We start from the raw sequence: 14,076 nt of genomic DNA, 5'->3' as shown, positions 1-14,076 counted from the left end.
CAAAGGAAGCAGCCAACGTAAGAAAAAACGTGGTGAAAATTTGCAATAGGTGAAAAACAGTTGCCAGAGATAATACTGTGCATTTTTTGTCCCTGTAGGTTAGCTTAGCACGTAAAAGGTCTTAAAATCAAAAGTAGGTCAAAGGGTGTGTCCAGAACGCAGCAAAACACACTACTCTACATGTAGGTTAGTTTAGTGTGTAAAAGATCTAAAAAAATCCTCATGACAGATCACAACTGGAGTGAAAGTATGTTACTTAACTCGTAAAAAAGTGAATAGGTTAAGTTATATCACGTAAGATCGTGACATACCTACAAAGGATGAGATGGAAAAACCGAGTTGCGGTGAAAACTGTACTGGAACGTCGTCGAACGCCATAAAATCCACAAAAAAATCGTCATATGATACAACTGAGGCTAAATCCATAGAAATAGGGGACACCTACAAAGGATTGCGTAGAACCGCTTAATATACTCTACTTTTAGTTCTTACGAAATGAACATTTGTCAGGATATTTAACGCCTCTCCAACTAATTTTTATCACCAGAAATCGGAACGAACATTCGAAGTAACAAATTGCTTTGTGTAGTAACATTGTAGCAGGTGGTGCATGACTTGCAACCTTACTACGACGGCATGATCGCACCAAACTTGGCCAAGCACCGTATTTCGTCCTCTGACGACAGGAAAAATGCTATAGTGTTGTTAGGCTAGTGTAGCGTATTTATGCTAAGCCTAACATAACAACGCGATGACATCAGAAGATGATAGGTGTTTGAGTTTTGTGCAATGAGTCATACCAGTCAGAAGAAGGGGAATAGTATGGTTCACATTTTACTGAAGCCAGGGGTCGTACTCGACGACAACGACAATCTCCAACGCAATAAACAACTTACTTATTCTCAATATTTCAAAGTCCATGGCTGGTGCAAGAGAGGGAGGATTATTGTGATGTCCAGATTTACGTGTTTACATTAATTTATATAACAAACTGTCTGAATTGTTTTTATTTTTGCGTGATTTTTCTGTTTTAAACTAATCAAAACGACCAGCATAATTGAGGATTATACGCAATTGATGAAAGAACACTCGAAAAGGAACCCACATGGATTGATTGATTGCTTAATTGATTTGGTTTATTTTACTTCGCCTTTCTGCCACTTTGATGATATAATGAAATTGATGAAGGGAGACTCACAAAGAGCACCCATGAACAGGCCGGGATTCCAACTCAGGACCCCTGGCGCAGTAGCGCACTGTGATAACAACTCCGCCACGGAGAGGAACCCACATGCTCGCGTGAGTTCAGTATTATAGGCTCCCGGTAAGCTAGGCTGCACATACAGGTTGCATATTGCAGCAACTCAACTCGACAAATTTATTTGACTTACAGCTTTACATGTGGCTCTTTAAGCAAAGTATACATTTTAAATACATAAGATACATTTTACCATAAATTTTACACTCAAACTTCCAATACAGCTCTTAAATAGAGTAAAGTGCCCGAATATGAGACCCATTTTGTTTTTCTCTCTTGGCAGGCTGAGAAAACAGGAAAGGTTTGTGTTAGTGATATAGACGTATTCTTCATTCTTTTATTAATCAATGCAAAACCGTATACATGTGAACTAAGAACAACAAAACAGTAGAAAGACAATATTGTAAACAAAACTGTATGCTAAAAAAGGAAGAAATGAATATTTGAAAACACATCTACAAATGTAGTACGTACAATAGAACAAAATATGGTTGTTTAAGGTATGTATCATGACACTGAGGCGCAACAGTAATTACTAATTTACTCTCAGCTGTCCCATATTTAGGAACACATACGACACACAAAATAAGGATCGGTGGCACCACAGTCCTCGTGAGCCCATCGGTGACATCCACCAGTGCATTTCGCTCATTTTTCTTCATGCTTGTCCTCACTAAAAAAAAAAACAACCACAAAATAAACACTCTGCATCACCATTGTCCCGAGGAAGATTATCATCATCATCAGAGGAAGTGTAGAGATATTCACTTGCGTCTGATTCATCAGAACTGGGTGTTTTCTGCTTCTTCCTTTTCGGTGCACATTTCGCCGTTGGTACTTTCCTCACCATTCCTTTCTGTGGCTGTCCTTTCCCCTTCTTTCCAGTAGGCCTATTGTTGACGTTCCCCATTAAATGATTTCTGTAAGGGGATGAAGTGACTACACAAGCTGATCCCCTTCTTCCTCTCGACGACCTGGGCTGCAATGAAGGGAATGGTCGAATGTCTGTGGCATGTCTCCATTCTTCGCAGATGAAGAAGGTGTGGTGGATGGTCCAGCGATAGTTGAGGGTTCGCCATGAAGCTCGCTTGGAGGTTGCGATGGTCAGCCAGACGTAGAAGCAAGAGCAGGCCCTGTACATCGTCGTCTTTCGTCACGTGGATGGAGAAAGCATGGCCTCTGAAGATATGTCTGTTGCAGGGATATAATCCGGTTTCTTACATTAAACGTGGACAGTGTACCTGTGAGACTCGGGTCTCATATTAGGACACGACCGGCATTACAGCAAATCGTGTCTTGTTCGATGATAATATCACGTGCACCATGCACACTACTCTGGTTGAAAATATCTACTCTTTCGTCGCTAACGTATCCACACAGGAAAATATTGCACATACCTTACTTCATTGGTGGAACTTTTAAACAGGTACTCCATAAACTTCGGAACGCTGGCAAAACAAACGTAGAACACTACAGACGACACGTTCACAGCTCACGCACCAAACTCGTTGTGATGTTTCCACGTATCTCGAAGGACACGTTCCAATTCTTTCCGCTTAGCTGAAGCACCTCCTTCATGCCATACCCATAGTGTCTCATATTAGGGTACTTGACCCTACCTTTTTATATAACTACATTCAATCATTCATTAACAAAAATAAATTACAATTTTATAACAGCTTGTCTAAAAAAAGCAAGTATAATATATGCAATTCTAATATCTGGTGCATACAACATTGAAGTCAAATTAATGGGAAAAGAAACATTAATTTTTGATAACGTTTTGTATAAAGTCTTTCGTTTCTCTGAGTGAATTGGACATTCCAAAATAATTTGTTGAGCATCGGCCCTTAAATTACCACAGTCACAGTTTGGAGTTCAAAATGTGTATTTTAAATAAGTGATGGTATGTTCTCCCTTCTGAGTCTATTTAGAATGTTGCAGCAGCTCTAGAAATTATTACCCAGGCGAGTACATCTAGGTGAGTCCATCGCTGGTACCGAATGGTCAATGGTTGACGAAAAATTACATCAAATAGAGTATGTAGGTTAATGAGTGACGCAAGCGGAAGCATCCACTCGTAAAATAACCATAGCAGGTCTACAAAAGGTTCCGGTTTTACTGTTGCAAACTCTGGGTTTCCAGTAATTCACGGAGTTCCTTTTACACGCATCGCTAAGCAGTAAAACTGAAAATCGAGGCCTGATTTGTCGACATAACGATACCCCGAGGAGCCACTCTTCAAGTCGGCGTCGTTTGTCAAAGGAATTAATGTTTGCAACAAGGAACTAATTAAGCAGGCCTAATGAGCAGAGGGGCGCTCATTTTATATTCAGTTAACAATCAATTTTCAATGTAATGTGAATTACATGCTAGAGGCGAGAAGAAAATCCTTAGCCTTAATCGTAAATTGCACTTCAGGTTTCTAGCAAATTTCGTCATAATCAAGGTGAATGAAATGATCACTCGCAATTTACTGACTTCGTCTTTTAAGCATTGCTTTGTCTTAGAGTGGATGCGTAAATATTCCCAAGCAAATTGTCCATCACCAAGCTCGTTCTCTCCTTTTTTACCCAAAGAGAGATTCAACAATTGAGATCTGACGCAGCACACGTAAATCATATTACTTAGAAACACACAGGATGCAAGAGAAAAATTAATGAAAATATCCGTGGACAATTTGCCAAACAATACGTGTGCATTCCACTGTATAACACCGGCACACTTTCAATGCATGTAAAGGACATCAAAAGAAACAACTTTACTTTATAACGTTTTGCTGGCTGAGGTCTCAGTTTGACGCTACACTGCCTCTACACCTCTAAGGACAGAAAACTTCACGATTGCATTGCGGTAGTCCTATGTGAGAATTAATTGCAACAATGGGAGTAATGATGGGAAAAACAGAATGATATATAGTATATGCCTTACCACTAACGAGGCTAGTATAATCCTCCATGAGACTTGTGTTTTGTGCTGCCCATATGTGTGTGTGATCATCTACTTCATCTCATCATATTTTCATCCCCATCATGTGGGTTAAGTGGTAGAGCAGCACATGAATAAAGAATTTCTCGTAGCGCTCGCCAGCAGAGGTCGACGGGTGTTCTTATGTATCTGTTTCCAGAATTTACGCAACATGTAAAAAGGCACAAAATAGCTACTAGAGTTCACCACCACACTGAAATGTGGAGCCGTCGGCGTCTGGCTGCCACGCGGTAGACCCGGGTTCGATTCCCGGAGTGGATGATATAAGGTCGGCATTATTCTTAAATAAAGCGGCTCTAGGGTTCACCTAGCCTCAAATAAATAGGTCCCTGGGGAGTAAATGTGGCCGGAGCGTAGTGCCGATCACATCACCTCCAAATATTACCGAGATTGAATGTGTGTGGGGCCATACCTCCACATCCACCTATGGCACGGGGAACTTTACTTTTACTACTGAAATCCCTTAAACAACGGAGCGTGTCTGCCGGTAAACCCGCGAACTACAGACATGTTTTTTTCAGCGGAGAAATTAAAGTTCCGCATTCCTTTAAATAATATTTTATATCTTTTGAACTAAGAACGTTAAAGTTACATCTCGTTTCATTCAGTACACATTAAACTATAATCGCGATAGGAATAAGAACAAATTTTCCGAACCCAGTTATAAGAAGAAAAATCTATTTTATGTACGAAATTTGAAATTCATCGCACCCCCCGAAGGCAACGCCACGACGTAAAGATACAAAACAGTACCTGCATATTGCCTGATATGTTTTCCATTACCGTGGGAAAGATTGCGCATATATTGTCAAAATTGAGCGATGTTCTAAAAATTAATGAAAAAATTCACAATTTTTTTAGGACATCGCCCCTCCCAAATATAGCAAGAATGGAAATAAACTTTACTAATTGCTAACTATATACCTCAAGACTCTCAAAACATGTATCTCCGATCATTATCCGAGTCACTGTATGTCCCAAAAGTCACATACTACGAGAAAAAGCTCCTTGTTACATTATGGAACAAGACGTACTTAACGGAAATACCTGTGGTTACCTTATACGTAGAACAAGTCTAAGACCCGGTTTAGAGGAAAGCTTTTTCCATAGCATTTTTGTTAACATTTGAGCTATGACCAAAAAGCTACCGTGTAAAATGAAAAATCTTATGGCATTTCAGATGCAATGGCATATTTCATTGCATTTCTCAAGGATAGAATCGATCCTGGTTCCGTAGCATAACCAATCAGAAGCAAGATCTAGGTCACGAGTGCAGATGTAATGGCGGCCGAGTGAGATGTAAACAATGTAAAAGACGATAACTATTCAACCAAGAGGAATAACGTTTCCTATTAAATTATTTTAGGTACAAAGCAATGGCGCTGCTTAAATACAGGGTAATTCAAAATGAATAGTGCAACTTTACACAGTTATTATGACGTTACTATTATTTATGATAGAAAATCAGACAAGGCATCAACATGAGAAAAACTGTGGAAGTTTTACTCACATGACTCACATTACAAAGATTCAACATGGGAACCACGTGTCATGCACGAGACAGCAGATCATTGTCCATGGTTTCGAAAACACTAACAATTTAGATTTGTAACTTTGGCAAATCTTTCGGAAGGGTGAAACGTGTGCATTAGTACCAAATCGCATGTGGAAATGTCCTTGCATTATTGTGAGTTAATCAGTTCTTGATAACTCCAACACACAATACACCTTCTACTGGTCACTAGCCATATTGCAACACTGCCGATCCTGGTGGAATAGCGGCAAAGCAGCGTAAGCTCACTTAGTAAGAACTTCCAGAGTTTTTCTTTATATTGAGGTCTTGTTTGATTTTCTATCGCAAATAGTTAAGTCATACTCTGTACTTACTTTGTAACGTATTCAGTACACGCATGGAAGAATATTTAGTCCCTTCATTTGTAAACACCGGGCACTCACCATAGATGGTGTAACTCGATGTGCCTTTCGTGCTGTATATATGATATACATTGTAATCGCAAACGTTAACCGAAAATATTACATGAAATGTTTTCGTGTAAAGTACCGTCTGCAATGAGATTTTTGGAAGCATTTTCGTAGCATTTATGCTTGCAAAAATGTTAAAGGAAATGCTTCCGTCTGAAAGGCCTTAGTTTAAGGGAGTAAAGCAGAGGGAAATCTGGATCTGATGGAATGTCTCTCTTTCCTTGCAGGTTCACCATCCTGAACGAGATCCAGGTGTCGGAGCCGTCGGACCTTCAGGAGCTGGTGAACTCCGAGTCGCGGGTGATGCTGCTCTACTCCACGCGGCTGGAGGCCATCGAGATCCTGAAGGCGGCGAAGGAGTTGAAGATCACCGGAGAGAACTACGTGTGGGTCGTCACTCAGAGCGTCATCGAGGACGAGAAGAACACCAACACCAACAACATGTTCCCCGTCGGGATGCTGGGTGAGGCCCTTCTTATGAGAGCATTAAGAAATGACCAAAATTCCTATAATTTCTAATCTTATTTTAATTGCCTTTTGTCTCTAATTGCATGATTTCGCTTTTGCTCTTCAGAGATTCTTAGTCTAATTGGTTATTCAATTCCCTTGCCTTCATATCAGTCTAGGAGAGAGAGAGAGAGAGAAAGAAAGATGAAAAGAAACATGATATGCAAGGAAGAAACAATAGTAAAAATCAAAAGGCAATACAAGAACTAAGATTGTTGTTCAAGCTAGGGTGAAAGTTACAGGAAATTCAGCTCTATTTTCAATAAGTTCCTAAGAACTGCAACTGCCTGTACAAGATCAGTTTTAGGAGAGATTAAATGTAAATTTAGGTGGAAAATTGTAAACTTGTACAAAATTAAAAGATGCAATTCGTGTGCATGAAAATATGGTCCAAATGTCGCGGTGGCCAATGTCCTGAGGGTTCGTGATAAGACCAGTGTACCTTCATCAACTTCATCGGTGGGAGTAGCCTAAAGAGGCAGAAAAGTGAATAAGGATAAATATAGATAATACTGGAGGAGTGTTGAAGTGCAGCTTCGAGATAGCAGACAGTCACTCACTCTCTAGCCCTATTAAATCCGAAGATCTATGGCTGCAGCAACACAAGCCTTCCACTTGTTTCTATCCTGGGCAAGATCAAACCAATTTTTTCCATCCTTACCGATTTCCTATAGGTCCATCTCAACGTTGTCCCTCCATCTTCGTCTTGGTCTTCCTACAGGTCTCTTACCATCAGATCTCCCAACAAGAATCTTATAAGCTTTTCTTTCCTCTCCCATTCATGCCACATGGCCTGCCCACCTAAGTCTTCTTGATTTAATTATTCTAATAACATCTGGACATGAATACAAATTATGTAGTTATAAATTATGTAACTTTCTCCACTCACCTGTCTCCTCATCCCTTTTAAGTGCAAATATTTTCCTAAGGATTTTATTTTCAAGTCATCTTAATTTCAATAAAAGGGACAAAGTTTCGCATCCGTATAATAGTACAGTCAAAATTACTGTTTTGTAAAATTTTAACTTTTAGTTTCTTAGGTATTATACAGGATATTGAAAGTTATCAATAATTGGATTTCGATTTTTACCTAACACTTTGTTTCGGCCTGTAAGCATCTCTTTTCTAACTTGCAAACATATCTCTGTAGCTGCTTTAAAATACTTTAGCATTATTCTTAATTGTATTTACATCATCCGCCAGTAAGTCTACATCATCTACATATGCTAACAACAGTCAGACCATTTAACTTGAGTCCTTCATTAGTTTCTTTTATCTTCCTAACAAAGCAAATTTAAAGAGCAATGAAGATAATACATTTCCCTGTTTAAACCCATCATGAATTGTAAATTTGTGAGACAAATATTACAATATTAACGCATACGAATTTTACTTTGTTTCATTATTGCATACACTTATCATATTAACAACCTTCTTACGTATTACGTACAAACTCGAATAATATGCAATTTATCTTTTTTAACCGAAGCATATGCTTTTTAAAATCAATGTATATCTTATGGATTATATTCTTACTTTTCCCCAATTGTTTGATGTGATCTGTTACGTTTAAATACACATTAATAATCACCTATTATTTAATTACGCTCCGAGATTGCGGAATTGTGAGGTGACGGGAACAAGGAAGGTTCCGTGTTCGATTTCCGACGGCACCCAGAAAATTTCTATGTTGACGAGCAAGGACAGTTTATTTCCAAATAAGAAATAGCGAACGCTGTTATCGAAAACGAGACATCAGCGACGGTGGGACTCGATCCGTTGCACCACGGAGATTACTCTTTGGATTAAATAGGTGCAGGGACAAACAGTTCCCCAAAATATTTATCAACAACCGTGAGAATTTGTGATAAAGGTTTACAGAAATCAATTAATTACCAAACATAAAAACTAGATTAATGAAAGGAAACGTGTTAAAGCTTCATTGCCAGTAATTGGTTTAAACAACGACGTGTTATTGGAGAGGGATCTTGATCAGTGACAAGCTGGGAGATGGAAGGTCACATCATGAGACACGAAGAAATGATGAAAACTGCAATTGGAGAATGGAAAGAAGACAAAAGAAACACATTAGTAAGCTCAAAACGGAGTACATAAAACAAGTCGTTGAAGAGTTGAATTGTCAAAGTTACATGGAAATGAAGACAGGGACAAAGGAGAAATGCAGTAAGAAGAACATAATATAAACCAGACAGACCGAGGGGGAGGGAGGGAGATTATATATAAAGAAACAGAAAGAAGAAGAGAGATAGAAAGTAAGAGAATGAGAAGAAAGAGAGGAAAGAATGAGAGAATGAAGGTAGAGAGAAAGAGAGAGAAGTAAATGGATGTCAAAATGAAAAAAGATGGAGAAAGAGTGAAAGAAATAAATAAAAAGGGAGACAGTGCTAGAAAAATTGTATAAAATTAAATATGATTTGGCTTTCTTCTTTTAGTTTTGTACGTTCGGATTTCAATGTGTTTTAATGTTAGACCCCTTCACTCGTGCATCATTGATGCAAAGGCTGCAGAAATTTGATTCTGGTCGATCGTATCTGGAAAACAATGCCATTGCGATTTCACATAATATTAACTATATTTTTAAGCCCGCCTGAGTACTGATTTAGCCTGCATTTTTCCAGGTTACAAGCAATCACAATTAAACTTTTCTGGACCTGGAAACACTGTTAAATATGATAACACGTCCCACCCTTACAGCATTGCGGCGCTGTTCTTGTAGTTTATCGTAACGGGTGTGCTTTGATATTAATGTGTTTAATGCTGCAACCCTTGACTGGAGGATGTACGGTGTAGGATGTGTTATCATATTTAACAGTGTTGCCAGGTACAGAAAAGTTTCATTCTGATTAAGTGTAACCTGGAAAACAATTCAATTATGGTTTCGCTGAATTGCCAGACATATTAATCAAAAGCCTGGTTGGTTTATGGCCTACGGGCCAGGTACAGGCCGCAGGCCCACTGTTGTAGGTGTGGGTGTGGTGCAGAATATGGCGTGGTTTGCACAAACGATGATGAACGTTCACAATCTTCAGTTCCAACCTATTCTAACGACGCCGATTTCAAATTTGTGAAGATAATCCCGTAAATTCCAGGAAATCAAAGTTATCTGTTCAAGATCCTGTCATTTTCTCCATTTTAAAACCCTGGTCAATCTGGCAGCTCAAATGAGCTACGCTCACCCATTCCCGGAATGCTCGTCGGTGCACGTGAACGTGAAAACCTTGGAAATCCATATTTCCTTTGGAAATCCGCACTTGGCAATCAGCGTCCCGTGAACAGACCAATTAATCTGCAAACGGAGCAACTTCACCGCTGCAATCGAGATAACATCTTCGCCGATTCCATTCCTAAGCTTACTTTAATTGCCTCTTGCCTTTAATTGGTTGATTTCGCTTCTGCTCTGCAGCGGTCGTACCTTAATTGGTTCTTTGCCATTACATCAGTCGCAGGCAGACAGAGAGAGAAGTGGAAGGAGAGAAAGAAGCAAAGGTTAAAGGAGAAGGGGAGAGAGAGAAGGTAGAGAAGGACAATAAGATAATAGGGTAAAAATAGAAACTTCAAAATAAGGGAGAAAGAGACAAGAAGAAAAAGAGGAGAGATACATGGAAGGAAAGGGAAGAAGGTGTGTGAGGGGGAAAAGTTAGAAGAGGAAGAAAGGTGAGACATAAAGTAAGTCCAAATGATACGATGATAAGTTAAATCCTCAATGTGCTATTTTAACCCTGCAAATCGCTGACAAATACAATTGACACACGGTTAATACTTTCAACCGATAAGTAATTAATTTATCCTACACAAATGTTACCCTCGGACTGTCTCAGCTCCCGGTGTGCCTCTGTCTGGGATTGAACCCAGGACTTCCTTCATTACAAGGCAATAGCATTAACTCATTCTGAAAGTTGCAAATAGCCCCGTCTAGTTGGCTGCACTTTTTGACACTCGTTGTAGGTGCACGGTGCAATCAGTGTCAGGGTGGTGCAAGGAAATGACGTTCAACCAACTAGACGGAAAGCGGTGTTCAAGTTCAGAATATTCAACAAATGTCTGTCTGCTGCTTTAAACGGTCATTTGATTAGTTAGCACGCACCACGTGACCATACACCAAACATACACCGGTCCGGAAGGTAGTGCAGACGGTGCAGTCACCAAATACACTACTTGACTCGAAATCAACAAACTAGACGCCTCGGTGCAAAGAGAGTCAAAGCGAGTCAGAAAGTGCACCCAACTAGACGGGGCTAATATCTGACATTGCTGACTTGAAATTGCACGCCACTACCGCAGCTCTCATTCTTTCAAGTTATCCCCAAGAGCTTTGCCTCATGATCAAGGAATCCCTAGTTTAATACAACCGGTGCAGGCTTATTTGCAGAGAGTGGTTTTCATTTTTCTGAACAGAACGTGCGTTCGAGGCGAGATACACAAATCTTTCCCAGTTTCCTGTAGCCTAAGGTTGAAGCGTAAACAGGACCGACCTCTTCTCTCCCGTTCCAGGGGTCCACTTCGACACGAGCCTGAACCGCCTGGTGGAGGAGATCCCGACGGCCCTCAAGGTCTTCGGCTACGGCGTGGAGGACTTCGTGAACGACGCAGCCAATAAGAACCTCTCCCTCAACACGCAGCTGTCGTGCGAGGGAGCCGGGGAGTCCCGCTGGAAGGTGGGCGAGCGGTTCTTCAGGTACGTACGCCACGAACATAACCTCGCACTACATCAACATTTGGCGTTAATGGCAATCCTTTGGATTGAAGGATTACAAACTAGATATCCTGAAGACTGTCGTAGACACTTATGTACGTAGTACACTCCTCACAAAAAGTTTTGAATGTTGTTATATTAGGTACACCTTGGAATACAACTACACATGGTATCTGTATGCTGGAAGTTGTTGTTTTTTCGGCGACATATGCCACCCTGCGTATCAACTATTACAATATTGCAATACCGACAAATATACTGCGGACTCGCATGCGTGACCTTCGGCCACGTTGTAGACTCAATCTCATTATAGATGGGGTTCCTCAATGATTGTAATGACTTTGAAAATGTCTGCATGTTGTATTGGATGAAGGCGAACAAATTTATAAGTTCGCTAATTGTCAAAGTTTAAAAAAATAACTTTATGTGTGTACTCTAATTCTGTACAAATATTCAACACATTTTTGTCTATTTTCATAATAATAAACTTGGTAAATATTTTTCGTTTCAAAATAGTTAAATATTTCATATAAAGGAATTCAATAGCGACATTTCATTGGAAAAGAAATATTTACGTCTTTTGTCATTTTCACATTAGTAAACTTAATTGAAAAATAATTGTTTTCCGTCATTCCCATCAAATTCCTACTTATCCTCTATAATAAATTCTGATGTTCACGTTTTGAAATTCGAAAAGTCTAGCATAATTCCCTTACAGTAGTTTTCGGGGTGAAAATAAACTTTCTTTAATTTCCCTAGCAACGTCCGTTTCCATGGACAATAACAAGCACGCCAAGCTCTAAAGAATTATTTGTTATTATACCCCTAAACATTTAGTTAAAACAAGCACCTTTGAGGCACCTTTTCAAAACCAGGAGTTCATTCATCTGTGTGTGATCTGTGAGAAATATAATGTAGCTAGACAATTAAGAATTGAAGGAAACAATGTGTCTGCAAAAAATGCCCGCAGAAACGGGTGCTAAGGACGTCAAAAAAAGGGGCATTTTTACCCTTAGAAAAAGGCCAAGTGAGCGATTTCTTAATTTTCCTGGCGTTTTTTGACAATTTCATGGGGGGGGGGTTCGTAATGTGGCATTTTTGGCCTCCGGGGCTTCCTTCATGGAGAACATTTATGTCAGTGAGTCAGTGGGATTGGGGCTATATATATACACACACCAAGGGAAGAGAATGAAACACAAACACAAAAACAGGGTTCACCCTGTGTACCATTTTGCAATATTGCTGGTCATTTTCGTAGCATGTTGCATCTGTACCTTATTGGTGTCATAAGCCCTGATCAAGAGCATCCGAAAACATGCTCGATAGGATTGAGGTCCGGTGAGCATTCAGGCCACTTAATACGGGTGACGTCTTTTGTTTCCAGGAATTCCGAATTGACATCCACAAACAGCAACTTCGAATCAAGTGTACCACGAAAATTGCGAACATATGAACGCAAAGTGTTGTTTTTCTCAAATTTGGATGGGGCTAAAGCCTCACGAACCCCTCTCTACGTAAACCAGTGTAGCGTGACAAAGCTTAAATAAACTTGGGACGATTATGTGCAAAAGATATACTTTATTGTAATGTTATTCTAAAGATTTAAAATATTCTCTAATACTCTGCTGCTCCCATAATCCCTTGGTGTTTCTTAAGTTGTGTGGAACAGGGTATATATTGGATGGCACTGGGGAATAATTGTCGCCAATAAGTGATTGTAAATGGAATGATAACCAAAGCACTTCTTCTCACGAAATAATGCAAAAAAAATAAAAATAAAACAACCGCCATCGCTAAGGCCGCCCAAAGATTTTTCCTTGGGGGGCATGAGTGCATAAAATGGGGCTGCTATCCCTCAGCTAACGGAGTTTGTCAAAAATCGATTATGCTGTGTGTCGAACCCGGGATATCGCACAGAAACTTAGAGCGCTAACCTTTGGGCAACACGGGAGCTCTGGCTTACTTTAAAAGTGGGTGAAAACTGTCTCTTGATAGCAGTTAGTTTCCTCTCGCTGATCTCAACGATTTTAGCAAAAGAATAAAAGTCCTCACTCAAATGCTTAAATGGCAGAAACATTGACAGGAAAAATTCAAAGTATAAACATCCAGAACCGCACAACAAACATTTCCTCATCACAAATGAAGATTACAATTTTCTTTCCATTCTTTTTTATGGGGGGAGGAGGGGTATTACTTATTAGGTATTACTTAGGTATTTTTTTCGAGCACGTCTGTGTTAGTGTCTCCCACCCGCCCGCTTGAATGCTTACAAGAACTGGTCTCAATCATGGCTGCTCGAAGCCACAATGCAACAGTTTGTGACGTAGGTGAAACACACCTGTACATTCCTACATACTTTTTGCATTTGATTAATCCGCATCTTTTTTCAATGTTTATCTAGTCTGTATAACATTTTAGTCACAATATGCAGCTCGAAATGAATGTGAAATGCAATTTCTTACTTTAGCAGAGCAATAGTCATTATATTTCTGTTTAATTGCGAAATTACTCTAACATAATGAAATGTCTAACCAACTATCCATCTCTGATTCGCTGCTCACTTTCCTACTTCAATAAATAACGAACGGTTTAATTGGTCCAGTGACGTGAAAAGTGAAAGGGGTGA

The 14,076-nt window shown here is 39.7% G+C and overlaps 1 protein-coding gene across 5 annotated transcripts in view; it reads left to right on the top strand.

The window, feature by feature from the left end:
• Nmdar2 (glutamate ionotropic receptor NMDA type subunit 2) overlaps window positions 1–14,076 on the top strand; it is a 416,257-nt gene that overhangs the window by 341,231 nt on the left and 60,950 nt on the right. For all 5 annotated transcript variants that reach the window (XM_083136501.1, XM_083136498.1, XM_083136502.1 and 2 more), the window contains exons 4-5: window positions 6,457–6,692; window positions 11,249–11,432. In XM_083136501.1, the coding sequence (XP_082992627.1) occupies window positions 6,457–6,692; window positions 11,249–11,432 (420 nt within the window). The remainder of the gene's footprint in view (window positions 1–6,456; window positions 6,693–11,248; window positions 11,433–14,076) is intronic.

Source organism: Lepisma saccharinum, chromosome 15 (assembly GCF_977018435.1).
Source record: "Lepisma saccharinum chromosome 15, izLepSacc3.1, whole genome shotgun sequence".
Taxonomy (NCBI): domain Eukaryota; kingdom Metazoa; phylum Arthropoda; class Insecta; order Zygentoma; family Lepismatidae; genus Lepisma; species Lepisma saccharinum.
The sequence above is the reverse complement of the archived record's forward strand: the minus strand, read 5'-3'. Positions and strand labels throughout refer to the sequence as shown.